The 27,097-nt window shown below is 50.8% G+C and overlaps 14 protein-coding genes across 14 annotated transcripts; 8 read left to right on the forward strand and 6 right to left on the reverse strand. All coding sequences in view use genetic code 12, as the record gives it.

Moving 5' to 3' along the window:
• Positions 1-47: 47 nt before the first annotated feature.
• DIURU_001494 (uncharacterized protein) lies at positions 48-1,505 on the reverse strand (the record flags this gene model as incomplete). The annotated part of the gene is made up of 1 exon (XM_034154043.1): positions 48-1,505. One exon carries the CDS (start codon positions 1,503-1,505, stop codon positions 48-50), a length of 1,458 nt encoding a protein of 485 aa, XP_034013722.1.
• A 345-nt stretch (positions 1,506-1,850) lies between these two features.
• On the forward strand, positions 1,851-2,921 carry DIURU_001495 (uncharacterized protein; the record flags this gene model as incomplete). The annotated part of the gene is made up of 1 exon (XM_034154044.1): positions 1,851-2,921. The coding sequence occupies one exon, from the start codon at positions 1,851-1,853 to the stop codon at positions 2,919-2,921; it is 1,071 nt and encodes a 356-aa protein (XP_034013723.1).
• A 31-nt stretch (positions 2,922-2,952) lies between these two features.
• Positions 2,953-4,401, reverse strand: SAM50 (SAM complex subunit; the record flags this gene model as incomplete). The annotated part of the gene is made up of 1 exon (XM_034154045.1): positions 2,953-4,401. One exon carries the CDS (start codon positions 4,399-4,401, stop codon positions 2,953-2,955), a length of 1,449 nt encoding a protein of 482 aa, XP_034013724.1.
• Positions 4,402-4,974: 573 nt separating this feature from the next.
• DIURU_001497 (uncharacterized protein) lies at positions 4,975-7,059 on the forward strand (the record flags this gene model as incomplete). The annotated part of the gene is made up of 1 exon (XM_034154046.1): positions 4,975-7,059. The coding sequence occupies one exon, from the start codon at positions 4,975-4,977 to the stop codon at positions 7,057-7,059; it is 2,085 nt and encodes a 694-aa protein (XP_034013725.1).
• A 731-nt stretch (positions 7,060-7,790) lies between these two features.
• On the reverse strand, positions 7,791-9,083 carry MNN14 (Mnn14p; the record flags this gene model as incomplete). Its single annotated transcript, XM_034154047.1, has 1 exon — positions 7,791-9,083. One exon carries the CDS (start codon positions 9,081-9,083, stop codon positions 7,791-7,793), a length of 1,293 nt encoding a protein of 430 aa, XP_034013726.1.
• A 1,288-nt stretch (positions 9,084-10,371) lies between these two features.
• Positions 10,372-12,207, forward strand: DIURU_001499 (uncharacterized protein; the record flags this gene model as incomplete). Its single annotated transcript, XM_034154048.1, has 1 exon — positions 10,372-12,207. The coding sequence occupies one exon, from the start codon at positions 10,372-10,374 to the stop codon at positions 12,205-12,207; it is 1,836 nt and encodes a 611-aa protein (XP_034013727.1).
• Positions 12,208-12,992: 785 nt separating this feature from the next.
• DIURU_001500 (uncharacterized protein) lies at positions 12,993-13,559 on the forward strand (the record flags this gene model as incomplete). Its single annotated transcript, XM_034154051.1, has 1 exon — positions 12,993-13,559. The coding sequence occupies one exon, from the start codon at positions 12,993-12,995 to the stop codon at positions 13,557-13,559; it is 567 nt and encodes a 188-aa protein (XP_034013728.1).
• Positions 13,560-13,610: 51 nt separating this feature from the next.
• Positions 13,611-14,639, reverse strand: DIURU_001501 (phosphopantothenate--cysteine ligase; the record flags this gene model as incomplete). The annotated part of the gene is made up of 1 exon (XM_034154052.1): positions 13,611-14,639. One exon carries the CDS (start codon positions 14,637-14,639, stop codon positions 13,611-13,613), a length of 1,029 nt encoding a protein of 342 aa, XP_034013729.1.
• Positions 14,640-15,109: 470 nt separating this feature from the next.
• SSN8 (cyclin-dependent protein serine/threonine kinase regulator) lies at positions 15,110-16,180 on the forward strand (the record flags this gene model as incomplete). The annotated part of the gene is made up of 1 exon (XM_034154053.1): positions 15,110-16,180. One exon carries the CDS (start codon positions 15,110-15,112, stop codon positions 16,178-16,180), a length of 1,071 nt encoding a protein of 356 aa, XP_034013730.1.
• A 510-nt stretch (positions 16,181-16,690) lies between these two features.
• LAC1 (Lac1p) lies at positions 16,691-17,740 on the forward strand (the record flags this gene model as incomplete). Its single annotated transcript, XM_034154054.1, has 1 exon — positions 16,691-17,740. The coding sequence occupies one exon, from the start codon at positions 16,691-16,693 to the stop codon at positions 17,738-17,740; it is 1,050 nt and encodes a 349-aa protein (XP_034013731.1).
• A 754-nt stretch (positions 17,741-18,494) lies between these two features.
• On the forward strand, positions 18,495-20,756 carry KIP3 (tubulin-dependent ATPase; the record flags this gene model as incomplete). Its single annotated transcript, XM_034154055.1, has 1 exon — positions 18,495-20,756. One exon carries the CDS (start codon positions 18,495-18,497, stop codon positions 20,754-20,756), a length of 2,262 nt encoding a protein of 753 aa, XP_034013732.1.
• Positions 20,757-20,873: 117 nt separating this feature from the next.
• DIURU_001505 (uncharacterized protein) lies at positions 20,874-21,260 on the reverse strand (the record flags this gene model as incomplete). The annotated part of the gene is made up of 1 exon (XM_034154056.1): positions 20,874-21,260. One exon carries the CDS (start codon positions 21,258-21,260, stop codon positions 20,874-20,876), a length of 387 nt encoding a protein of 128 aa, XP_034013733.1.
• Positions 21,261-21,432: 172 nt separating this feature from the next.
• Positions 21,433-22,335, forward strand: DIURU_001506 (DNA-directed RNA polymerase II core subunit; the record flags this gene model as incomplete). Its single annotated transcript, XM_034154057.1, has 1 exon — positions 21,433-22,335. The coding sequence occupies one exon, from the start codon at positions 21,433-21,435 to the stop codon at positions 22,333-22,335; it is 903 nt and encodes a 300-aa protein (XP_034013734.1).
• A 62-nt stretch (positions 22,336-22,397) lies between these two features.
• DIURU_001507 (tubulin-binding prefolding complex subunit) lies at positions 22,398-22,817 on the reverse strand (the record flags this gene model as incomplete). The annotated part of the gene is made up of 1 exon (XM_034154058.1): positions 22,398-22,817. One exon carries the CDS (start codon positions 22,815-22,817, stop codon positions 22,398-22,400), a length of 420 nt encoding a protein of 139 aa, XP_034013735.1.
• Between the last annotated feature and the right edge of the window lie 4,280 nt (positions 22,818-27,097).

A 27,097-nucleotide genomic window follows, 5' to 3' on the forward strand; every position in this document is an offset into this window, starting at 1 on the left:
GTGTGATATCTTGACTTGTATTAAACTGAAGTATAGGATTGAATTTGTCATGCCCATATGCCGCTACGCCTCCGCTGGGGCAAAGTATACTGCTCCAAATCTAGTTTAGCCAGCTCCACACTCCAGAACTGTGAGTTAGTCGGGGTACCATCGGTGGGGGCAAACGATAAGCAATCGACATCACCGGCGGATGGAGTGTAGTCGACGGCAAATGACTCCTGGCGCCGGAATCTGGGGGTGTTTACGGCAATGCGTCCCCACACCGTGGCCGTGGCGAGCGGCTGCGACTTCGGCTCCATCCAGAACCGCCGAAGAATCATCTCGTCGATCCGTGACCAGCACTTTTCGATCGACACTCGGGTGATCGCGGTCCACCGGTAGTTCTGGTGGAGCCCCAGCAATAAGTTGAGGATTAGCGCCAACGCCGTCAAGTCACTATTGTCGACCACTTCACCGAACTGGAACCCAAGCTGCGCCACATGGCTCAGCATGAGGATGTGGGCGAGCTTCTGCTGCATTGTCGGTGCCAACTTCGACACTGCCATGAACGGTTCCACCAAAATGAGAGTGGCATCTTCGTTGCCGTGACGGTAATAAGTATTGTGATTGGGGGGGCTGAACTCAAGGTGATTGATGATAAGCAAGTCGAGGGTGATGTGGTGGCATCGGTTGAGTATCTGGGTCATAGCATCACCCAGATCTGGAAGGACGTGCCAGTAAAACGCCGTGTCGGGCTCGTCGCGTTTGCGGTGAGAGACCCGAGCAGAAAACGTAGTGATATTCTCAAGCTGGTGGAGCCACACAAGCACTTTCTCATACTTGAATGCAAAGGGATGGTCGACAAACACGTTGAGTTCAGTCACGGTGGGCGAAAGGTGCCAATTGGCGAAGTGCTCGGGGTCGATGTTATCGAAGTCCGCAAGTAAGTCTAGTCGTTGAAGTTTTGGCGAAGAGACGGCTACTGCTCCGTGGAAGTTCGCTGCCAAGTATTGGAGGTGTGGGAGATGGATTGGAGCGTGGTGCCATTGCCCTTCATCAAACATCTTAAGGGCGGTCAAGTGGGGGAACCAGTGGAGCTGGACGTGCTTGTCACATTCCAATGTGGTTATCAGCAAGTTTATGCTGAACTTCTCGTACCTGCTGGCGGCTTCCGGCACTCGGAAACTGGTGCGGGCCCGGTCGGCGTAGCGGCACTCTTCAACATTGCGTTGGAGCACCTCACTGAGGAATTGGCGGTCGTAAGTGAGATGATCACTATACTGTTCACTTCCTTTCGTCGTCTGGAGTAGGGTATCGATCTGGTTGGTCCTCACAAGCAGGAGGAAGCGAAAGAGCCGGGGAGCAAGTGCCTGGCGCAACCCCACCAGAGTCAGCAGAAGTGCTAGAACCGCGGGCCATCCGGGCTGGGACGAATTGAGCCGGAACGTGTAGGCGGGGATCAGCCGTGGAGTGAGGAGGTGGTCGACAATCTCGTCGAGGATCTCCCCCGGTAGCCGATCCAACATGCCCTGTTGCTAGATAACCAGCGCGATCACTAAAATCGGGGTCATAACCCATTGTGGAGGGGCACGTGAGTTGCCCTGGCGATAGTGGGGGATATAGGGTATCTCTGTTCGTGACCTATGGTAGGGTCACCGTAACAATCGCAGCATAATTCTCGTGAACGACCCTGATGATGAGGTTTGGGTTCTGTGGTTAGCTACGTTGAGACCGATTGAGGCTTTTGTCGCTGCCGCTGGGCACTCCCCGTCACCGCGCAGTGCAACGTTGCACCGACACGCAATGCAACCCCCACCACATATATAGGCGACCTCTTCTCACCTTACCCCCCTGACCCTCACATTCTATCAATGAGCTTAAACTGGGGTATTTTGGGTGCTGGAAACATCGCCGGGCAATTCACTCGTGACTTGGTGAAGAGCAACTTGACTTCTTCCCCTCAATGGAAGCACCGAGTTGTGTCGGTGGGGTCGCTGGACGCTGCTCGGGGAGCCAAGTTTATCGAGGCCAATGGCATTTCCGGCAAGGGCAACGACGACGTGGTCGCCAAAGTGGAGTCGTACGATGATCTCTACGCCAACCCTGACGTGGACGTGGTGTACGTGGCCACCCCTCACGTGTTCCACAAGGAGCAAGTGATCAAGGCGTTGGAAGCAGGGAAACACGTTCTCTGTGAAAAGCCAATCACCGTCAATGAGAAGGATGCCGCTGAGCTTACGCAATTGGCTAAGGAAAAGGGTAAGTTCCTCATGGAAGGCGTGTGGACACGGTTCTTCCCCGCCGTACAAGAACTTAAAAAGCTTGTGTTTGACCAACAAGCCATTGGTACCGTCAACCGGTTGTTTTCTGATTTCGCTTATAACGGTGACGTCGCTGACTTGCCCACCCTGAGTCGTGTTCGTGACATCAAATTGGGTGCCGGTTCCCTTCTCGATATTGGCATTTATTCGTTAACCTGGGCTCGCCTCTTACTCGATAAGCAAGTGGGTGACAAACACACTCCCTTCAAAGTGGTGCTGAGTCTCTACCTTGACCCTGAAGACGGGGTTGACCATAAAGCCGCATTTATCGTCCAATACCAAAACGGTGGTCAGGGCATCCTTTCGTCATCGGAGCTTTCTGATGGACCCTCTCCATTTGCTCGTCTTGAAGGTAGTAAGGGTCACATTGAGATCTTTGCTAAAAACCCTGCTGCTCCCGAGAAGTTTGTTGTCCACTACCGCGATGGTCGTGAACCCTACGTGTGGGAAGATAAATCGGGGTTCCAAGGGTTCATTTATGAGGCTAACGCGGTGGCTGATGACATTAAGGCTGGTCGCTTAGAATCGCTGGTGATGCCTCACGCGGAAACGTTATTGGTAATGAAGACGATGGACGAGATCCGTAAGGCGCTGGGGCTCAAGTACCCTCAGGACAACTAGCTATATAAAGTGTTCATTCGATCATAATTAATTACAAGAAACTCACGCCAATCCCCCACTGTAACCCCTTCCGCTCAAGATCACGCTGGTGCGCCGTCACTGGGAGCACGAAGTTGAGCTCAAACCGCGCCATCGGGTGGTTGAAAAGGATCCCGACCCCTATACTGGACAGGTACCCTTTAGTCAATAGCTGGTGGACGTCAGTAGTGGCCACAAGCTTGCCGTAGTTGATAAATGAGTGAAGACGGAATCCACTTTGCTCAGCGTCTTTGAGCCAAGGGATCGGTGAGACAAGCAGCACCCCACCATTGAAAAAGGTGTTACCGCCTACAGCACTGGTAAACTGTTTAGGTCCAAGCCCATTAAGTAAAAACGCCCGCACGTCGTTGGGACCACCGATGAAAAACCGGTCCATGATCAGGGTACCATACTTGGAGTGAGGCACAATGACCCCAGCCTTATTGGTGAATATAAGCTGGTGGTGACCCAAGGAGTGGGCCAGCTGCGTTTCCGCCACGAGCTTCGAGTATGGGAACTTGACAAGCGAGGTGAACCCGTTATGTTCAAGCCCTAACCGGGCGTACTGACCGCGGAAGGGGAGGTGGGCGTTGTCGCGGGTATCGTAGACGGCGTTATAGAGCAACAGTGTCTTCAAGTGGACCCCCAGTTGCAAAATCACGTCCAGCGACTTCAGACTGAGATTGTCGAGGGTGCGGAAACACGTCTCGAGCGAGAGGTCGTGGTTGATCGGAGACACCTCTTTGTCGTACTGTGAGTAGATCTTGGTGGTTATACCCCGGTTGTAGACGTTGGAGCCAAACCAATCGTGCTGGCGCGAGTTGGAGTAGGCCAGGATGTCGAACATGTGGTCGCCATTGTTGGCAATGGGCATGCGGTAGTTGAGCAAGTACAGCGAGTTGGTCTTGGTGCCAGTGACGGCGTCAAAGGCTAAGTGTTCGCCGCCACCAAACAAGTTTCGGAGCTGGAACTGGATGTAGCCATCACCCTCACCATTACCGATATTGGTCCCTGTCTTGGCGAAAAACCGCTTGATAGGTACAGTATTGAACACGGGGACCACGCTAAGCTGACGGCCGTTCACCTGATGCAACTGCACCACGCACTGGTCGACCATCCCCAACTTCTGGAACTGGCGACAGGTGCGATCGAGTCCCCTCATTAATTCGGCCAACGTCAATGGCTGTTTGTTGGTAAACTGGTTGAATTGTGACTGGAGGAACAGCAGACGGTACGCCTGGCCGTTGGTGATCTGGACGTTGCGGACAAACACCGGGGTGGTGGCGTTGTCGGAGATGACGCCGCCAAGGTACTCCATCTGCTGGCGCCGGGCGATCTCGGCCCGCTGCTGTTCGAGCTGGGCAAGCTCGGCCTCAAGCTTCAGCTCGAGCTTCAGCTGGTTCGCGTACCGGCTCGACGAGCTGAGCGTGTTGAGGAGATCATCGTCGTGGTCGAGGGACATGCGCGCTGGAGTATATGGTGGGGCCGCCGCTGGTGAAGACGTCGTGGAAAGGTAGAGGAAGGGAAGGGAAATGGAGGAGAGAATTGAGAAATTGAGTAGTTACTCGAGGTCAATGATGATGGAATTGCTAACCCGATAATGTGTTGGGCAGCATCCTCATTTGTAGAGATCATCGGTAAGAGGGAGACGCATAGTAAACACTGACAATACTATTGTTTCCTCTGATGGGCCATCGGCAATATTGCTCGGACTTCTTCTCATAACCTGGATTCATTGTCTGATATTCATTGGCACTTTGTCGTTTAAATGGTAGACGTGTTGAAGTTCGGGGAGTGAGACGCGTTGTTGGTCACTAGATATCACCCAATGTCATATCGAGTAGATCAATCTGACTTTTAGTCTTGGCCTTCTTCACCATTGATAGCTGATTCCTGACCAAAGCCGCCTGATATAGCGTTACTCCTTTTTGCCATACCTCACCTTACACCGTCTAGTCCCTGGTGATTGCGATCGCACGGTACACCCATACACCCCTACAAGCCTCACCACAATTGACGCCTACATGCTTCTAAAATGAGTTCTCGAACCCTCATACGTGCTCTTGATGGCTACTTCAGTCGAGCCCTCCAGGAATCGGAGTTCTACGAGGTGGTGGAGCAGTTCCACGCCAAGCACAACACCATGAACCTCATAGCGACGATGTCGTTTGATATCAATAACGAGTTGCTGAAGTGCTACAACGAATACGTCGCGGGCGACGATTCACTTGAACTCAGGTTTATCGAGGTGTTGGGGACGCTATGTCGCGTGTTCTCGGTCAAGGCCACCCAGAAATGGGTGGAGTTGTATATTAAGCCGGCATTTGACACTGGCGTCGATTTACGATTTATCAAGCGGGCCAAGGAGTTTCTTGCTAAACTAGTGGTCATTCTGCCCACCCCTGATCCCGAGTTGTTAAAGCTTCGTCATAGTGTGGCTAAGATGGTGATCACCAACATCCTTAAAGTCTATTTGGAAGACGAGCGTGGGGTCATCAAGGATCAATGCATCACCTGGCTCCAAGGGGTTGTTGGTCTTCAACCAGATAATGGCGATTTATTATCGGTGTTGTCTACCGAGTTTAGAGTGGTGAATCTGCGCTACGGGCTAGTGCTGTTGATCAGTGCGCTTGAACCTTCCATCGTAGTCCATGACCCTCTCTGGTCTGCGCTTTTATGTCTGCTCGAAGCTGATCTCTCGAAGGCAGTGGTGGATGGCGTGCTGCAAATTGTCACTAAAGCGATACCTTTTGTTACTGATACTAAGGATTGGAATCGGATCATGGCGAGTGTGGTGAAACGGATCAATTGGGGACAATTCGTCAATGACTACGCTAAATTAGTGGAGAAACGTACTCAATGGCTCATCGCTGCTGCTGATATGATTGAGGGAGACAGCGGTGATGCCACGGCTTATCTTGCCACAATGTTGTATGGCTTGAACCCTCGCAAGTTCTTAGCAGTAGCTGGTGGTGACGTTGGTCCCATCAAACAGGAATTGGCGTATCAGCTAACGCGATCACCAGACTTGGCCTGGCTCGAACAATTGGCAACCCATATGGTTGTCCATCCCCAGTTAGTTGATGGAAGCGTGAAGCCGTGGGCTTGGGTCAAAGATAAGGATATTGCTGCCACCTGTTTCTCACTATGTCATTGGTTTCCCGAAGCCCAACAACATCTGATGCCCACACTTGAACCAATTAAGAGTGCCGCAGATGACACCATGTTCGAAGATCATGAGAAAATATTCACTGGTAGTACAACCGTTCCTGCCACACCCGATACTTCCGTTGTCCTAGGAGATTCAGAGAAAAGTGATTACCGTTTACAAGAACTCCTATTGGTGCGTAACCAGCTTTCATTCGTGAAGTACCTTAAACAAATCGCCGATACTAAACTAGCGGAAGCACGCAAGCAGCCGAACGAGATCCCTATTAAGATTACCCCCGTGGTGGCCAAAGCAATGTCCCCATCAAGCCCATCATCATCTGATCCTAAATTAACTGTGGATGTGACGGAGATAGTGTCTCGCCTCCAGCTGCTACAAACAGACAATTCCACTCTCAAACAAGAACTCCAGGATGCCCACGACAAACTCGACAGTGTCCAAACCTCGTACAAAAAGCTTTGTGAGGAGGACATTCCGCAAAAAAACGCAACCATCGAGCGTCTTAACGACCGTCTAGAGGAATTGCAAGGGGTCGCGGAAATTCCACAGCAGCTGCAAACGACGCTGGTGCCTGGACCAAAAGAGTTGCAGCAGGACGAATCTAGTTGGCTTGAGGAGTTAGACACCGTTAAAAACGAGAATCTGCAGTTACTACAGCAGCAGGGTGAGCTTGAAGCGAGAGTGAAACAGCTTGAGAAAGAGCTTCTGGAAGCTCAGTCAAGTGAGACCGCTAAGGTTGAGGCGGCCAAGGAGGAAGTGCGCAAAACCATCTTTGAGTACCTTAATCAGTACGAAAAGCGAATTGAGGAATTACAGGCGGCGGTTCGCAAATTCCAGGCGGTTGTGGCTGACCGCGACGCCAAAATCGCCCAACTTCTGATGCTGCAGCCCATACGAATTCCTGGGCAACACCTTGCCGAGAGCGACGCTGCGAGCAATAAAGGGTATTGATGGTAGGGCTCGATGCGTTTGTGGAAAAAGTCCGATTGAATCGGGTACGAGGGGTAGTTGCTGTGGATTACAGGGGCGCACGTCGATGTTGATGGTGATCCACACGTCGCTTTGTGTGTGCTTGAGGAGTGCTTCTGTGAGTACTTTGTGATTGTGTCCCACTGGCAAGTACGTCCACAACACGCCACCGCAGCAGGTGTCTGCTGACGACAACCGCCCCTACAAGGGGTGGCTACGGTTGGCGTTGTTTATGTTTTGGGCGATGTTTGGTTCCACATCTATTTTTGGTATGCAGCAAGAGTACAATCCCAATCGGGTGAAATCCTAGCCCATCTAGACTTTCGCTTGTGCGCCCGTGTGCAGGTCGCCGAGATGGCCCTGTGCGAAGGAGTATTCGGATATGCAAGGGAAGATGGCCCCGTCTACATGTGGAAGGAAATGGCGAGGAAACGGGTGGGTACCTGCTGACGATGACTCGCAAAATCACTTTCCACTTGGGGACGAGGTGGGAAACGTGGTTGTAGGTTTTTCGTTGTCAGTCGTAGTGGTTGAATACTCTTACCAAGCCTTCGCAATTTAATTCGACTTCAAATGGTACCACCAAGGTTCGAACTTGTCCGATTATATTTTTTTGTCGCGGGTAGTGAACTCATCAATTGACAGATAAATCGAAGTGTGTCATTTAATGGCAAAAACCTAAAATTTGCAACTTCATTAAATTTCATAAAACATTATACACTGCTAACAAGATGGCCCCACCACATTTCGTTTCCAGCAACAAGCAGCCGCGTAGCGGGTTGTCGTTGAAGTTCAATCAGAAGTAGCAACACCTCCAAGTACTTGTGTTTGTCGATGTGTATGACCAGCAGCTGAGTCTTAGCCAACGGAAGGGCACGAGCTTCTAAACCAAATATCACCTCATCGTAACGAGAAGGGCGTAATTGACTCCAAAGTCTACCTATAGTCGCAGCCTCTACCTCACCTTCAAGGTGGAAGTCAGAGAGGGCGTCAATCGAAACATCAGAGGAGGTAATCAACGTTACTTGAGCGAAAGTAGAGAAAAACGCTGCTACCAGCGGCAGTAGTTCCAAATCTTGGTAGCTATCGCCAACATAGATGGTCTCGATGGTGGGCCCATACGCGTTCGCGTTTTTACCGGTGGTGATCACCTGAATGGGAAGGTCAAACAGTTGTCGAATATGAGAGATGAGGGCGTCAGTTTTGTCATCATCCAATATAACAATGCCTTTACCTGACCACAGACCCATGACTTGAGCTAACTTCAGGTCGGGTTTATCCACACGCATTCTCGAATTTGAGGGTATCACCTTCGCATTAGCTGACTGAGGAATAACCCCGGTGAGCCACGGGAATATCGCCAGCTCCAACTTTAATTGGGAATACTTGGGCATATCATCGGTGCCAAGGTCAATACGGTCTTTGATCTTGGCAATTCGCCGTTGTTGGCGGTGGAGGAAGTGCCCATTTTGTCGCAAATAACATTGGTGGTATACACGGATGCTACTCAACAGCTCCGCCAATGACTCTTCCTGAAGTTGACGATCTTTGATGGCATCACCATAAAGCCTTTGAGCAAAGTCGAGGTAAGCATAGTTTGAATCATCGGCGTCGGCGTGAGGATACAATTGTTTCACCCTTTCGTTACGCTTAAAGTCTGAAAACGAATCAAATACCCACGCTTCGTCACTGGTCATCGGTGGTTGGCGCCAACGGGAAAAGTATAGATTGCATCGAGAATTTAAGTTCTGGCTTAACACTGCCGACGACGAGTGGTTGACGAAAATCTGGGGATACGGATGGACAATAATGTTGGGTGCAGTCAGGTCATTGGCCACCAACAACCCCAATAGGCCATCACGAGTACCGGCGACCCGTCTGGCGGCGTCAAACTCGTGTTTGGTGATGGCTTCGGTGTCTTGAACCAACCACCACAGATACATTCCTGCCAACACGGCACACCACACCAACAACCCCGACAACGTCCATTTGGTCGATACTGGCATCTGGTGGGGAAGAGAAAACTATCATCGTCTACAAATTTCAGGGGGCTTGAGCTATGGTTGCGGTTTGTGCACACTTCTTCGAGATCACCTAGTCCGTTTTGAGCGACACGTAACCGAAATGCAGGTGGTAGTGGAGGCAGCGGAGACAGCGGAGGGGGTCCGCAAAAATTGCGAAGTGGCGGTTGAGGACGGTGGCAATCCAACGGGAGTGAATTTAATACTGTCACTGATAGGGGGGTTATAAGGCCAAAAGTTGATCCATATTACTGGCGCCATCGCCATCTTCCGGCGTTTAGCCGATATACTGGGAGCCATCGATTCGTGATGATGGAACGTTGGTAAGGTCAAGCCTCAATGAAAAAAGACGCAGCCTTTCCAAATTGGGTGGCGACGCACCCCTAACTAGGCGAACGCTGACGTAAGCCGCCGCCTCACTCGACCAAACTAAGGTAAAAAGTCTACCGGCTGAGCACAGCAGGCCTCAACCGCCCGCGACGTCAAGCATTGTGTTTTTGCATCATGAGGGCGCTTTGATTGACGCCCCTTTAGCATCTCGCTATGATTGTCGACGGTGTGCAAATGGTCGCTAATTTCATCGGTGGCTAAAGTGGCATACGTGTTCGAAGCCATCAGTGGTCCGATGTTTTAGAATAACGAATCTAGTCGTGCTGAACCGAGCTCTATGGTGTCTATTTTGTTTAAGCCCTCTACTTTATTTTCTCAACCGCGACGTCCAGGATCTTCCGGAAAAAAATAACCTCAATTGGGAAACCGCCGACGGCGACAACTCTGGCAGTTGCTGAGCAAATACGAACGAAAGTACAAACAGTTTGGTTCGAAGCTATCAAGAGCTCAGTCCGTTGGTGAACAGTGCTATTGACAACAGGGTCTTTTTCTCTAAGTGAACGAGCGGAAGATTGCGGCGATGCATGCATCGTCTGAGATACTGACACACGTTTCGAAACTCCCTCAAGCATGCCAAGGCGAACTTGGTTTCAAATGGGGCAATCACATTCTGGGGTACTAAGATGATGGGAGCCACAAACTTGGAGACGAGCTGATTCGCAGAGGCACCCCTGTCGGCTAGTATTGTCTACCGTTTCGACTAGGCTTATCAACGGCAGGTCAGCGCCCCGCGGTAAAACGCACAGGGGCATATGCGGCCGGGCGCATGATTGCAGGAAAAAAATTGTCCCGTTTGTATCAATCTTCATCAAATTGGGACGGCGGTTCAAGAATAAATAAAGTGGAAGTTTCCCAGGCAAAAAAGTACTGTTGTCTAGTAGCAATGAAGCTTGACTCAATTGGGATTGCCCAGTTGACATTGTTGCTTGCGATTGTGCAGCCCGCAATGGCTACCTTCGCCATCTTTGGCGGAGGTCTGTACTTCAACGGGTGTTTCAAACAGCCTGACTACACCTGTACCAAACAGACTGTCTACGCTGACTCTCGCGCCAAAACGGCGTTGTACAAGCGTGACGATATCCCTGAAGACCTGGCAGGTGGTGTCGCCCAAGCTGGTGTCCCCAAGGCTGGGTTCGTTGTGTCCAATGTTGACAAAGCCGCTGGCGATGATGACCTCTATCGGGTGGTTGTTAACTACCAAGCCGACTCCGCCGATGATTTGCAAGCCTCGATCGGTTCGAAGATTGACAGCTGTGTCATTTCCAACACCGGTGCCCGTGACGTGACTCTTATCAAGGGTGTCAACTGGAACGTCGACAACTGGTGTAAGTGGTCAACCTCGTTCCTCTGTAAGCCTGACCGTCCTAAGCCTGACCTTTGTTGCATTCCTTCTAACTTCCAAATTAAGATTGGGTTCAAGTGGGATACATCGGACATTTGCACACAAATCAGAACTAAGTTTGGTGAGGCCATCGTTTACGGTATCGACGCCGCCACTTCGGCTGGTCTTGAAGCCGTTGATGACCCCACTCAAATCTTGGACCAACAGGTTGCTCAAAACAAGAAGAGAGAGGACGGCACATTTGGTGAATTCACTGCTGAGGAAAAGAGAGACCTTCGTTTTATTAAGGACTTGCTCCTGAAGTGTACCGTGCCTAAGTTTAACTTCCCGCAATACTGCTGGCCGTGTGAGTGTGGCCCCAAATCCAGCTCCACTCCTCCTCCTAAGAGCAGCAGCACGATTCCTCCCCCTAAGAGCAGCAGCACTCCTCCTCCTCAGAGCAGCTCTACGCCGCCGCCCTCGGTTCCTCCTTGTGAAACTACCACCACCACTATCGTTCCTCCTCCTTTGACCAGCACGACCACTACCCCGGGTGTTCCTCCTTGTGAAACTTCCACTACCACCATCGTGCCTCCTCCTTTGACCAGCACTACCACCTCGTCGAAGCCTCCTCCTTCAGAATCGTCGTCGACTCCTCCCCCCACTGGTCCCACTGGTCCCACTGAATCGTCGTCGACTCCTCCCCCCACTGGTCCCACTGGTCCCACTGAATCGTCGTCGACTCCTCCTCCCACTGGTCCCTCTGGCACTGAATCGTCGTCGACTCCTCCTCCCACTGGTCCCTCTGGTACTGAATCGTCGTCGACTCCTCCCCCCACTGGTCCCACTGGTCCCACTGAGTCGGGGTCTGTGCCTCCTCCCTCTGGCACTGAATCGTCGTCGACTCCTCCTCCCACTGGTCTTGAGCTGACTTCGCCTCCCCCCACTGGTCCTACCGGAACCATTCCCACTGGTTCTTGCTTCACTACTACCAAGACCACTACCACGACTTCGACTACGACCACCACGTCCACCACTGGGACTCCCACTGGTCCCACTGAGTCGGGGTCTGTGCCTCCTCCCTCTGGCACTGAATCGTCGTCGACTCCTCCTCCCACTGGTCCCTCTGGTACTGAATCGTCGTCAACTCCTCCCCCCACTGGTCCCACTGGTACTGAATCGTCGTCGACTCCTCCTCCCACTGGTCCCTCTGAAACTGGGTCGTCGGGTACCTTACCTCCCCCCACTGAGTCGCTGTCATACTGCCCGTGTGCTCCGACTCCGGAAACTGTGACCGTTCCTGGCGAGCGTGTTACAATCACGGTTCCTGGTGCTGAAACTACTGTGACTGTCGCTTCGACTGTGTACGTCACTACCCCCCTTAAGGCTTGGGCTTAAACTTGCTCATCCTTCAATCCTCATGATACCAATCGCACAGCTTCAGTGAAGCTTTTATGATAATTTTCTGGCATTGCCATGACCATCCGCTGGTGTGGTATTTGTTTCGGTTTAATTTTAACTGAACTCGAAAGTATTGTTTTATTTCGTTAACATCTCGTGACATTGTTAACATATGGCTGTTTTTACTGGCATTGACATTTTAGGTGATTCTTTCACTCACCAACACGGAAATTGTATAATCAATTAAGCTAATAGACGTGTAACAATTAGAACTCATGTAAGCAACCAATCAGTGAATCCTAATATGATGGGAAAGCGGCATAGACACAAAGGTCATTTTGCTTGCTGCGATCGCACCCTTTACTTTAACGATGGCGACAGCCTAATAGAGTCGCGAAAGTGACCGAAAAAAGAACTTGCTACTTTTAAAATTTGAATCGAAGTACCAATTTAATCAATAAGGACCACTGTAATTAGATGTTTAATGAACGTCAGACAAAATGACAATTTAGTATGATTATCTGAAATGGATTCTAAGACAGTGTTCGAACCAGATTCGTTGATAAGCTCACTTATTAATGATTCATGAAAGTAAGCCATTTGCGTAAATATGACGAAGTAAATCGAAGCAAAGTTTAACGAAACTTTTTCAGTGATACAAGCCATGTCTATACTTCTTTCACAAAATATAGAAAGAGAAGTTGTTTCACTGTTTCTTGCATCCATAGCCGCACGGTGATGGTGGTAGTGGTGTCTCTTAGTGCGCACCGATAAGACATTTTATGCAGCACCGATTTTCCGTAGCGATGAGCTTGCTGGATCTCTTTGCCGAACTTCGCCAGGAGACCACCCCAGCTACCAAAGTTGATGGCAAAGATATTGACCAGGTAAAGAAGGCGGTGTTGGATCTCCCCAAGATTGAGGCCGAGCTCGAGGCGCCCGCGAAGAAGCAAGATGTGGTGACGCTCAACGACCCGTTGGTGCCGCCTAAAGTCAAGGTGAGCCAGGAGAAATTGGACGAAGCCAAGTGGTTCAACATGAAGACACCGGAGATGACGGCTGACATCAAGCGGGACTTGTTAATCATCAAGAACCGGGCGGCGCTCGACCCGAAACGATTCTACAAGAAGGAGAAGTGGGAGATACCAAAGCAGTTCCAGATGGGGACGATCATCGAGGGCAATACCAGCTACTACAATAAGCTTACGCGTAAGCAGCGCGGGACCACGCTTGCGCAAGAAATGCTCCACGACGAGAAGACGCAAAAGTACTTGGAGCGGAAACACGGCGAGCTCGAGGCGAAACGCAAAAGCATCAAGGACGCGCAACGCAAACGGCGGCGGTTCTAACTTCTTTATAATGATAAATATACATGGGTTTAGGCTTGTGTTCTTTTTCTTTTAGGATGAGTGTTGGCGCACCCACGCTTGGTGGTAGCGCACCACCTCGGGGATGATGAGGGCCTCGATCTCCTTGTCGGCGGCGGCGTCCTCGGCGGATAATTTCACCCACTTAGTTTCGCCGTCGGGGGTGACAAACACCACCTCCCGCTTACGGGTTTGTAATAAGTTGCCGATGACCAACTGGTGCTGGTACTTGTCTAACGCCAGCTTAGCTTTAGATAACAAAATCAGCTCGTCGGTTTCTAATTTGAACGACACGATCATGGCCCCGGGAGCCCAATTCTCCACAAGCCGTGACAAAAACTTGGGCACCTGTTCTAAATTCACCACTAACTTACCGCCTTCTTGGTCACGAGACTGGATTTTGTGTTGGGGCATCCTCAGCAGCGGCAAGAAGAAGTCCAGCACCGCGGCCGCGAGGTAGAACAACGCTTTAGCTTCCAACTTTTGCATGATTTCTGCCACTGCTTTAAGCGTGTACAAGTACTGGTTGACGGTAGTGTAGGGAATTAACAAGAGCAGGCGAGACTCGCGGGCCTGGTTGTATTTGCGGAGTACTTTGAGCATATCGGCGGCGTAGTCGGGGTTGATCTCAATTTTGCCGTCAATCTCGGTCATGTAGTCCAAAAAGCAATTAGTGGTGTGGCTGTAGTGACGGGAATAAGGTAACAAACTGAATTCCCGGTGCAAAAACACCACCGCGTACCCGGCCTCCAAGAAGTATTCTGCCGACGTCGCCCCGCGAGTCCCAGCACTGAAATTGTCGATAAACCGAACGGTGTTGTTTTCCAAAGGTACCGTAGTCCCTCCCGAAGTGACAAGCACGACGGGTTTGCCCAGTTCGGCGTGGAAATCGACAAACTCTTGTACCAACCCCGCGATCTCGTCCAAGTACTGCGGGGGCTTGTGGGCTCTGAAGTAGCGGTCTTCATCGCTCAATTGGGCCGCAGGGATGTCAGGAACGGAGCGGTCGATCGCCAGCGCCGGTTCCGGGTTGCTGGTGTGGAACTTCTTCGACGACTTCATGGCGGCGGGGTGGGCGTGATTGGTGCGACGGTTAAGGAAGCGAGACCCAACAACTGGGTCGACAACAAAACTAGCAGAGATAGGGGTAAAATCATTGTCGAATGGAGTCTAGTGATTCTGGGGTGGACGAGACGACACGAGATCTTATTTCAGGCAATAAATGCGGGGCCCGATCGCTGCCTGGCGTTATCAGCACCAGGCTTAGAGAGGAGTGAGTACTAGTTAGGAGACAGTAGTTTTTTTGAATCACATTAATTTGAAACAGAATTAAATGATGTCCCTGAAAATAGTTTGATTCGTTAATTTAAGTAGTTGATTAGAGTTAGCATAAAGCAGCTGGTTAGCGGGTCAGTGCCGTTGAGCTTGTTCCCCCCTACTATGTGCGGCTCGCTCACATCTTGCGGTAGAGAGGATTCCCCAATTACATCACTGGCGGCATTAATTACCGAAAACTTTAAGCCTACTACTTGATGTCGGCTGACTACTGGGCTCTGAGCCAACGCCTGAAATGGCAGATGACCCGCCACCAGCTCATGGAGGCTCGGCGCAAAGTGCTCCTCCTCGAGAAGAAGATGATCCAGAACGGGCTCATCAAGGACTACGCCAACGTCCACTACGACCTCAACATGAGGATCTACCTCCACACGTTATTGGTGAGGCTCGGCCGGCGGCTCAACATCCGCCAGGTGGCACTCGCCACCGCCGAAGTGTACTTGCTGAGGTTTTTGACCCGGGTGCTGGTGAAGGAGATCAACGTCTATCTATTGGTGATGACGTGTGTCTACGTGGCGTGCAAAGTGGAGGAGTGTCCCCAGCACATTCGGCTTATCTTGCTGGAGGCCCGCAATTTGTGGCCAGAGTATATCCCCCACGATGTCACCCGATTAGCGGAGTTTGAGTTCTATTTGGTGGAGGAAATGGACTCCTACCTCTATTTACACCACCCATATAACTCGTTGATCCAGATTCGGGATTTCTTACACCAGAACACCGCCATCTACAACTTCCGGCTTACCGACGACGAGCTCCAGAACGCGTGGTCGCTCATCAATGACAGCTACATCACCGATCTCCCGTTGTTCATGCCGCCCCACATTGTCGCCGCCGCTGCTATCTACATCACCTTTGTGCTTAAAAAGAATATGGCCCAATTGCGAGGAGGCGGCACTAACCTCGGCCTGAATGGCGCCAGCAGTGATCTGACGGGGCTCACCGCATCACTGAACCCTGGCGGTGGGGCGACGACAGTGCTGGGACCGCTGGCGGAGGCCAACATGCACATTGACGACCTTATGACCCTTGTGAACCCCGGCGCCCAGGGCGGTGGGGGCATGCTGGCGGCGAAAGACCTAAATACGATGAACGGCGACGACGAGATCGTCAAGATCAACCGGTTCATGAACTTTTTGACCCACTCACACATCAATTTGGACGAGGTGGTCGAGGCGATGCAGGACATGGTCAATTTGTACGTGATGTGGAATCGCTACAACGAGAACACGATCAAGAAGGCGTTGCAGCTTATGCTTTTGCAACGCTGATGCGATTAGTCATCGCAATACTCTGGGTATTTAGATATTAACTTTGCTTTTTCCACCTCCGGCGTTTGTGGCCTTTTTACGACCCTCCAACGGGCAAATTGCCGTTTTTCGCATCATCGAAAGCACGCGCTCTCAACCTTGGCTCGATACGGGTGGGTGGCCCTTCGCAAGCCTCGGGCCACACCCCACCCGCGGGGCGGTTTTTTCGCCCCAAACTTAGCACTGCCCCGCGACCCCCTGGGCCACTGGGTGAGGGCGACGGGGCTTAAACGCACTTTTGCCTTCCCCATTGGTGGAGGTGTGGTCACGCTGGCGCCGTAGCTTAGTGTCGTGGCACCCCGCAAAAGTCGCTGAGCCTCGTGGCGACAATTGCCTGATCGAGGCCCCTACCCGCGTGGCAGGCGTGATAACTCCGAAAGCCCCTTCGCTGGTAAGGTGCGACGGGGTGCGGGTGTGAGGGCTAGCGAAAAAAAAACGCTTCTTGCCAACCTGTCGCGAAGGAACCACGCCATGGCGGAGACGGCAACGGCAAACTACCACAACCTGTTCTTAGCGCAGGTGGAGCGGAACCAGATCCGGATATCGCGCACCTTACTTTTGCTTCTTTACGTCGTCCATGTGTGCTACCCGCCGTTCACCCCGGTGACGTCTAAGTTCATCCACTTGCAGTACCCCGTCGACGAGACCAAATACTACGACATCGGCCTCGAGGACGTCTACTACGTGATCAACTGGGTGATCACCCTCACCTTCTTGCGCAGCTACACCATGCAATACATCTTGGCCCCCATGGCGCAAAAGTTGGGCATCCGGCTGAAGAAGGCGCGGGTGCGGTTCGCCGAACAGGGGTGGTGCTTCATCTACTACTTAGCGTCGTTTGTGTTCGGCGCCATCATCTACTGGCACTCACCTTACTTCATGAACGTCGACAACATCTACCGGGGGTGGCCCCACTACCACATGACCAAGTACTTCAAGATCTACTACTTGATGCTGATGGGGTTCTGGATCCAGCAGATCTTTGTCCTCCACATTGAGGCCCCGCGCAAAGACCACTGGCAGATGCTCAGCCACCACATCATCACGGTGGCGTTGATCGTCACCCTGTACTACTACTACTTCACCCGCATCGGGAACCTTGTGCTCATGATCATGGACCTGGTCGACGTGTTTTTGGCGGCGGCGAAGTTGCTCAAGTATGCCGGTCATCGGGTGGCTTGTGACGCCATGTTCATCGTGTTTCTCGTCCTGTGGGTGACGTTGCGCCACGGCTTGTACAACTACCTCTTCTGGCACGCGAAGACGAAAGCGGTGTCGTTGATGACGCTGGCGGAGTGTGTCGCGGGGATGGGGCAAAAGCGGTGCTGGAACACCCGCATCGTCAACATGTTCCTCGGCATGTTGGGCGGGTTGCAGCTCATCACCTTGATCTGGATGTTCATGATCGCCAAGGTCGCCTACAAAGTAGTCACGGGGTCGGGCGCCGAGGACGTCCGCTCCGACGAGGACGACACCGACGACGAGGCCGTCGACGCCGCCGTGGCTAAAAAGGATATGTAGCGCCTACAGTTTAATAGAGAGGGTCGAAGGGATGTTCCTTCACCCCGCAACTAGAGATTTTCAGTTGGAAAACCAGCACACGTGGACCGAGACATGTCGTGTCGACTTGATGGTGGAAAACTCCCGTTTATGGAAATACACCACAAAGCCGCCGCTTCGAGGTGCTGGTGCCGTTTGCACCCCCGGTGCAGTTTCCGAAGCGGCCGACGCGTTGATGTTCGCGTGGGTGACAGGCTTATATGCCAGCCACCGTTGCGATCACTTGGCGCCTAATGCCATAAATAGAAATACATCGCGAATGCCCCTAAGTGACAGCGAAAACGACGACTTGAAAGTGTAAACATTTAGTCTGCTAGAGGGTAGTCAGTTTTTTTTTTTTGTGTTTGCATATTATATACAGGAGGTGTCAGCCGTGGTTTCACTAGCGCTACCACCGGTTTCATGGTGGTACACCTCGCGTGACACGCCCACATTTGTATGTCTACACTGCTCCCACCAGAGAAGGCTGAGTGTCTCTTCACTGACACCTTTTTTCTCTGCGGTTATCTGCAGGATCATAGCCACGAAACGCGACCGAGCTTGATCGGGCAAAAATATAAACGAAAGCCAGCCGCACCACCCACACCCAATTGCTCCCCCATCCCTGTGAGAACCCTGAACCAGGTAGCATTCCAGCCTCTTTGAATTTGATTTCTTGGTAAAGCGTGTGTGTGTGTGTTTCGATCTCGTCTCACCGGCAACCCCCCCCACAGGTATGGCCATGGAAACCACCAAGCTGAGCTCGATCACCGTCGCCGTACGCGTCCGTCCGTTCACTGCTCAGGAGCTGGCGATGCTTATCGAGCCTGACGATGACATGGCGTTGTTTTCCTCCGGGTCATTTTCACAGAAACCAGTCAATCAAGCCACTACTTCTACGTCAAGAAGATCGGGCCAGATCCGCCAGATCTTGGACGTCGTCGACGATAAGATGCTTATTTTCGATCCTCCCGATACCAACCCGCTAAATGTGATTCAGAAACAGGCGTTTGGTGTCCAGGGGCTGAACTCTCGTATACGAGAACACCGGTTTGTGTTTGATCGATTATTTGATCAAAACACCACTCAGGAAGAAGTGTACCGCGGGACAACTCAACCACTTCTCGACCTGATCTTGGACGGGTATAATGCTACTGTGTTTGCTTATGGGGCTACCGGCTGTGGCAAGACTCATACCATAAGTGGTCTGCCTCAAGACCCCGGGGTGATCTTCTTGACGATGCAGGAGCTTTACCAGCGCATTGAATCGCTTAAAGATACCAAAGTGTTTGAAGTGACTCTCTCATTTCTCGAGATCTATAACGAGACCATCTGTGACCTTTTGAACCCCACCACCAGCCCGAAGAAATTAGTGCTTCGCGAAGACGCCACCAATAAGATTAGCGTCACCAATCTTAGTGCTCACGTGCCGCAAAATGTCGATGACGTGATGAAGTTGATCATGGTGGGTAACGGTAATCGTACAACACTGCCCACCGACGCCAATGCCACCCTGAGCCGGTCTCATGCGGTGTTGCAAATCAATGTCGTCCAACGCGACCGTACTGCCGACGTCAGCCAGGAACACACTTTTGCCACGCTTCTGATCATTGACTTAGCGGGTCTGGAACGCGCTGCTGCCACTAAGAATCGGGGTGCTCGTCTCACTGAGGGTGCCAATATTAACCGCCTGCTCTTGGCTCTAGGCAATTGCATCAATGCTCTTTGCGACCCTCGTCGGCGTTACCACGTCCCCTACCGTGACCTGAAACTTACTCGTCTTCTTAAATTTCTGTTGGGAGGCAATTGCAAGACGGTGATGATTGTGTGTGTACTGCCACTGAGCCAGCACTACGACGAGACGCTTAACACGCTTAAGTATGCTGATCGAGCTAAGGAAATTAAGACCAAGCTCCATCGCAACCGTCACAATTTGGACCGCCACGTTGGACTGTACCTTAAGATGATTACAGAACAAAAAGCAGAAATTGACGAGCTCCGCGCTCGTGAACACGAGGTGGTGATGGCAGCGGTGGCTAAGCTGTCGCAACAACAAGCACAGGCATTACTGGCCGTCACCGAAGCCATCGAAAGCCTCGGTCGGTCAGTGGACGGTCTCGTCGCCGATAAGTGGAAAAAGTACTACTTATTGGCGAAACGCAAGCTCATTATTTTACAGAAAGTGAACGTTGACTCGCTTATCGTGGCTATCCTAAATCACGCCGATGCTGACGTGTTTGCCCCGCGCGTACTCCCTCTTTGTGAGAAGATCTTACAAAAGATGGAGGCGCAAATCACTGATCTTGAACACCAGTATTCCGCCCGCACTGAGATCGACCACCTACTTGAAAACCAAGTGCGTCACATCCTCAGTCGCCTCGAGGAGCATGAAGGGTGGAACGCCGGCGCTCGCCAAGTGTTTGATAAGCTTGTGGCCCAGCTTAAGGATGCCGTCGAACGCGACATCCTCATCAATCTGCTGATACTATTCGACCATCTCGTGTACCAGTTGTACGACTACAACTACCTCCCCAACCAATTAGTGGAGGCAATCATCACTAACCGAGACGGTGACGTCAGCGGCCTCGTCGCTGCCCTCGAGCTGTTTGACAATGGCGACTACGACACCGCCATTGAACGGTACACCGCTGAGTACATGCAGCAACGACTTGACATTGGTGGCGACGACGACGACGACAACAATGATGAGGTCCTTCGGCCTCCGAAACGGGTGGTACGAGTGGAAATGGAAGGACTGCCAAAACGGACAAAATTCGCCGGTCAACCACTGTCAGCGACTCACGGGCTTACTGGGCCCCCGGAGCTGGAGAGCGATACCAGTTTTGACGACCTGATGACGTCTCATGATGACGTCACCTTGGGTTTTCCCCCGAGCCTAGATCTGCCCCCCTCAGCCAAAACTGAGGCCCCAAAACGACTCGCCGTCGACAAGTCGGCGTTGCTTGACAAACGCGCAAGCCTTAAACTAGCCTACTGAGCCGGTCTCGTTAGGAGAGAACACACTTTTTATCGCATCAATACAAATATGGGAAGTCATCAAAACGTTTCATTATCAATATATATATGTATATACGCGGAGATCATAAAAACCGACTCAAATGTGCTGGCGGCCGAGGATGGCGTCAAACCCCATGAGCTTGTATAGCTGGCTGCCGGCGCGTTGGCCAGAGCGAACCACTTGGGCAAAGAACGGACGCATTCCGATCAAAAACCCCGTCCAGAGGAAACCTTGAAGCAACGGCATGATGATCTGATCCTTTAAAATTGCCAAAATGACCACGGTGGGAGTAATTGGCGAGAGAGGGCCGGCTTCGACCTCTGTTTTCTCGTCGTGGTCAAGTTGCTCGCTGAGGAGGTTGAGCTCGTCGTCGGTGAGGCCGGTGGTCTTTTGGGGAGCATTGCCGGCGTAGGTCCATAGCAGTTTCATGAACAGCTGTTCGAACCTTAAATCGGGGATGTTGATGTTCATAGCGCCGGCCATAGTTAAAGTATACCTTTCCCCAGGGTCACACACACACCACTCGATCATCACATTTTTTCGCGGCAGCCGCACGAGTCGCACTCTGGGGAGGCGCGCGCTCGCCACCGGCGAGCGACACCTCCATCCATCTTTTGTGAGGGGTGAGAGTGCGGATTTTCACCTTTGGCACGCCATGGACATCGACAGAAGCGACGGGCCCACGGTGACGATCCGGGAGCTGGACCGCGACCACGTCAACTTCATCCTCAAGGACGTGGACCTCGCGATGGCCAACTCGCTTCGCCGGACGATGCTCGCCGAGGTGCCGACGCTCGCCATCGACTTGGTCGAGATCGACGTCAACACCCTGGTGTTGGCCGACGAGTTCTTGAGTCACCGGTTGGGGATGATCCCCCTTTCCTCCGAGGGGATCTCCGACCTCTCCTACCTGCGTGATTGCACCTGTGACAACTACTGTGCCAAGTGCCTGGTGAGACTCGAGTTGGCGGCGAAATGCGACCTGGACTCGACGATGAACGTGTACGCGCTGGACCTTGCCAAGTTCAGCAACGGGCTCAAGCTTGGCGACCCCGTGATCCGCGATCCCCACCGCCGGGGGCCGTTGATTTGCAAGTTGCGCAAGCACCAAGAGTTGCGCATCACCTGTATCGCCAAGAAGGGGATCGCCAAAGAACACGCCAAGTGGTCGCCGTGCGCCGCCATTGGCTTTGAATACGACCCGTGGAACAAGTTGAAACACACCGACTACTGGTACGAAGTCGACGCCGACGAAGAGTGGCCGCGGCTGGAAAACTGCGAGTGGGAAGAGGCGCCCAACCCCGACGCCCCCTTCGACTACAAGGCGGTGCCCCAGAACTTCTACATGGACGTGGAGACGGTCGGGGTGTTGCCCCCTGACGAAGTGTTCCTCAAGGCGATTGAGGTGTTGCAGATGAAGCTCGCCGGCATCAGTGTCGAGCTCAACAAGGACCTGGTCGAGGCCAACGACGCCGCCAACCACGGCGGGTTCACCACCTACGGCGGGCCCCAGGAACAGGAAGGCGACGCCGGCGGGTTTGGCGGCTCTCTGTGGTAATATGTGTACTATTAATAACGACGATCATCTATGTGCTTTCCCTTAGAATATCTCTCCCCCCCTTAGCTCAGAGCGGTGGCGGCGCGCTCCTGCTTTCTCCGCTCGACATCCCAGTTGTACAAGCGGGCGGTATTCACCTCCATGGTGGTGATATTCTCCTTCAAGAACTCCAAGTCCTCGCGCACCATAGCCGCCTGGTCGCGGTTCTTCTGTAATCTCTCGGTCAACAACGCCACCGCCTCGTCCAAAGGGTACTCCAACATCACGTCGGCGCCCAACCAGAGATACACCAGCTTCGTCGCCTTGACATCGATCTCGGCACGCGAGTAGAGGGTATCGTTGAGCTCGTAGTTCGTCTCGAGGGGCTCGGGGGCGTCTTCGGCTTGCGCCGCCTTGAGCTCGGCGATCACGGCGAGATTCTTCTCAATGTCGGGGATCTTGGTGTTCAAATCGGCAAGCTGTTGTCGTTTGGAGAGCTCCATGTACTTGTATTGCTGCAACCGTTCCTGGGACGCCCGCATCACCGGCTCGAACTCATCGGGAGACTTGATCACAGAGTCGACCGACTCTATGAACGGAGCCTCGGGAATGCCTCGAGGGTTGGTATGCTTGGGTCTGAGATGTTAGTTTTGTGGGATTGGTATGAATGGCGGCATATCGGGGAACTTACTTCAAAAAGTCCATAGGATGGAGGCAAGTGGTGATATTTTCGGTGCGGCGTCGATTCCTGCGCTAACACGTGTCGGGAGAGCTGCCGATAGTCGAAAGTGTTTCCGATAGTGCGAAATCACCAATTTTATCGAGGCAAGTTAACGGTTTATTATGGAATATACATCGAACAACTCTCATTCCACGACTAGCCGATATGCCTGTGACATGGAAACAAAAGTGCCGTAGGGACGCATACAACTTCGACCCTCTTGGGGTTTGGCATGCTTTATACGTTCCGCCTGCATGCAACCGTGCTTCCAAAACCCACGCATGTCTCTCCATAGTTATAGCCTGCCTAGTAAGCTGTCTTTCCAAAGCCTGCCTAGTGCTTAACTAGATTTCTCCCACGCGTAGGATTTGTCGTTGATCTTAGGTATCCTCTCTTCGATGAACCACCGATGGCACCAATCTCCATCAGTTTATTGATTGAAGACGAATCTTCTTGAAGTTCCCAAGGGGTAGTAGACGACAATCTTTGAGTCAGCAGAGGCAGCAGTCCCACTAACACAACTGGTGCTTGATCAGGTTTCGGATGGACTTCGAATAAAAGCGGAACCATCTGCACGGCAACGGTTGCCGTCGACACTGGGGGCGACATCGATGCATTGGAAGCCTCGTCAGCACCGAGAGTTGCAACAAATGCCTGCTCAGTACTGATTACATAAACACGTAGCTATTCTTTTGATGGCCATTATCACTGATTTGGATGGATTTGTACTGCAAGTCGTAACTCAAGGGGAATGCTCGCCGTCAGAGAAGTTGATTGTGACTACCTCAACAATGTCAGCTTCTGATGATAAGTCAACAGACCTACCCAAACAGCTGAGGCATCTAGGCCCTCGCCTAACAAGGCCGCTCGAACATGAACGGCGGGGCAATACCAAAACAAATCCATTACAGCGGTAGCCTCATGATCAAGGGCATCTACTTGACGTGAGACACGATAGGTAAGCTCTTGGTTACTGATGTAAAGCATACGCCACATGCAACGCCATCCAAGCTAGCCCCACTTTCGGTTTGTTCTTGGACACCCAAATCAAGCCTTGAGCACGGGTTGGGCAAATCAAGTTGTACGTAATTGGATAAGACCTTGCAAAAAAACTCTTGTCCTCCAGCAACAAGCTCTGCAGTTCCGTTGCAAACAAAAGCTCATCACCGGCGAGGGCGATGGCGGTAATACTAATTTTGCATTCGCCGTCGAGCTCACCTATGGAGGAGACACTTTACTATTCAGTTTTGATGGCTACAACTACCCAGGACATCGTGTGATTCAAGGAAGAAAGCCGTGTAGTTTTTGTTTTACTATATTCAATCAATTCAACATGTTAGCTAGCTTTCTCCTCATACTTAATTTTGAAGCTTAGTTATAGTCGATTGTGTAGATGAAATAATAGTGACCTACAACGTTGCTAAAGACACGCGTAAAGTCGAGACCAACCCGGAACCATGATTCGACCTGAAACTGCCTCTATTATATGCAGGATTCACACTAGAGCGAACGTAAAAGCGTCATAAGTATGCCACTCTCTCAGTTAAATTCAAGAAGATTTCACAGCCAGTAGTATAGCATAATTAAAATATAGCAGTGATAACATTTTTGATTTACTCAGGATATACAGTTAGTAGCGCCATGTTTATTGTGGGTAATGCATATAACAAACAATTCTGCAGGTAGGGCAAGATGGGTGCCGTTGCTGAAACTACGTCAAATTGAACGTCAACTTGCTCAGGGATTTATTTACCATACTTCTGGTGCCAAAGAATTTTATGGAGCAAGTTAGAAGTTTGTACCAATTTTTCCTGATTTTATGTCACAATTTTTAGTTTTTCACCGGAAAATTCAGAAAAATTTTATTTGCTGTTATAAATGGTATATGCACCGTTTAAATCACAGTGGTGTAATTTGTTTCTTTCTCAGGTTCAATATACGCGATGAAAGACCTCATTGAAGAATTATAAATGATATGCACATGCAGTGCTTGTGTGCAGAATCCCAAACTTGAAGGCGTGATATAAGTGTCAGTAACGGTGGCCGCACCTACCTAAACACTTTAAACCAAACAGACATATCTTTAAATCACAACGACGCTTGTTAAAATAGGCAAGCCACTCTGCAAGTGTATGATACAGCTCACCGTGTTCTGTCTTGCATATTTATTGATGCACCTGCATATACACATTGTGAAAGACGAGGTGTAAAACCTATCCTATCACTTCTACAAACATCACAGATCAATTCCAATGCTTTCCAGATGTAATAGACAACAAAAAAACTTAAAGTGGTCCGAATAGAAATTTGCAAAAAAAAAAAGTTTATTTATACACCGTTGAACTCACATGGAGACGCCAATTTCGAAGTCAAATCGCCCAAAATCACATCAGATATACTTCAAGTGCCAAAAAGTTTTATGGAGCAAACGGATTGTGTTTATTGATTTTTCTGATTTTCTGTCACACTTTTCAAGTTTCTCGAGGGAAAATTTAGAAAATTCAAACAATTCCCAATTGTTGTCACACATACTATTTGAGCACTGAAAATTACAGTAATGTTTTTTGTTTTCTTCTGAGGTGTCAGCTGCCCCATAAAAACTTTACCCAAGTTTTTCATATTTCATGCATATAAAACTTTTGTGTGCAGGCATGAGGGTTGCAGGCTGTGTGTCAAAAACGGGGTTGGCTCTCAGAGAAAACCTGTCAAGCCAAATAGACATGCTTACAGATTACGAAGGTGCTGAGAACAATGAGTACTAACCTAAAGTTAGACACATAGCTCTGAACTAGTGATATACACAGTAAAAAATACTCATACTGTTTTGAGTCTAAATATGAGCGATGAAGCACTCGAATTTAAGCAGACTTTTGGAGGATTCTCAAAATTTAGAACACACATGGTAAAAAGGAAGCAAAAAGTCAAAGAATAGGTAACTATGGAATAAAAAAATCACTTAATTTGGCAACAACGTTTGCTTAAGCTGATGGCCATCTATAATCGCACCAGATATCAAAGACTTACTTACATAATAGTGAAAGTGCAAGTAAACTAATTTCACTAACAGATCTTGACATTCCTGCTAGAGCCCTCCAGCAGGTACCTCAAAACTGTTATTGCCCCCAGTCTTGACACAATATGGTAGCGCTACAGAATGAGCAAGGAAGCCATATCTGTGTACAACTTTAATATGCAGAGCGCTTGCATGGATTCCGATTAGGGCCGAGAATACCAATAATTCGATTACTTTCGCACTAAGCTCATTAACTATATACTACAAGCCATGAAAGCGGCTGAGGTTTGAGCAACTTCTATTGAGAATGTCTATACTTTTTCAGTTTCGAGACTTTTTATTATTGACGACTATACAATTATTTTGGCTGCTAACCTATATAGTTAACACAAACCAGACTCCGATCCTACAAGTATCCCGGGAATGAGACCGACCAACCCCCCTTACTAGTCCAAACATGGCCATCGGGGTCACATATGGCTCGGAAATTGTCCATGTGGTGAGTATTGTCGATCGATAAGTTATTCTTTGTTGGGCTAACCACCACTGGGAGTGAGGTACGGCCGTCAGAATCAGAGACCAGATAGTCATCCTAATGGACCGTCTGTTAATCTCCTTCCGCGTATGCGTAGTGTCATCTCCAAGTGGGAGGAGGCCACGATAAGGTGGCCATCCACCACTGAGTCTTCTCCATCCTCTTACAAACTTAGTTCCACAGGCGGGCGAACATGGCAACCTTGGCGTCATGCCACCTCGCGTCTAGAGTCCTCACAAGTCGCCCAAATGCCCCGACAGAGCTCGGGGCCTTCCTATAGTTCGGCTTGCTCGTCTATACTGCGATCCTCAGTAAGGGAGGTATGAAGCGGGGTCTCAGCCCGGTAGCGTCAGCAATGTCAACTTCAATCAGTATCAAGGTCGGTGCTCTAATCTATATGGGAAGGCGAGCAGTGATCAGGCAGCGTCATTGTTTTGCAACAAATCAATGACACTTGTAGGCCAACGACAGCAAACCTCAGTCAGTTGGGGGTACTGCGTTCGCAGGTCGTCTC

This window comes from Diutina rugosa (genome assembly GCF_008704595.1).
Source record: "Diutina rugosa strain CBS 613 chromosome Unknown scaffold50_size97106, whole genome shotgun sequence".
NCBI classification, from domain to species: domain Eukaryota; kingdom Fungi; phylum Ascomycota; class Pichiomycetes; order Serinales; family Debaryomycetaceae; genus Diutina; species Diutina rugosa.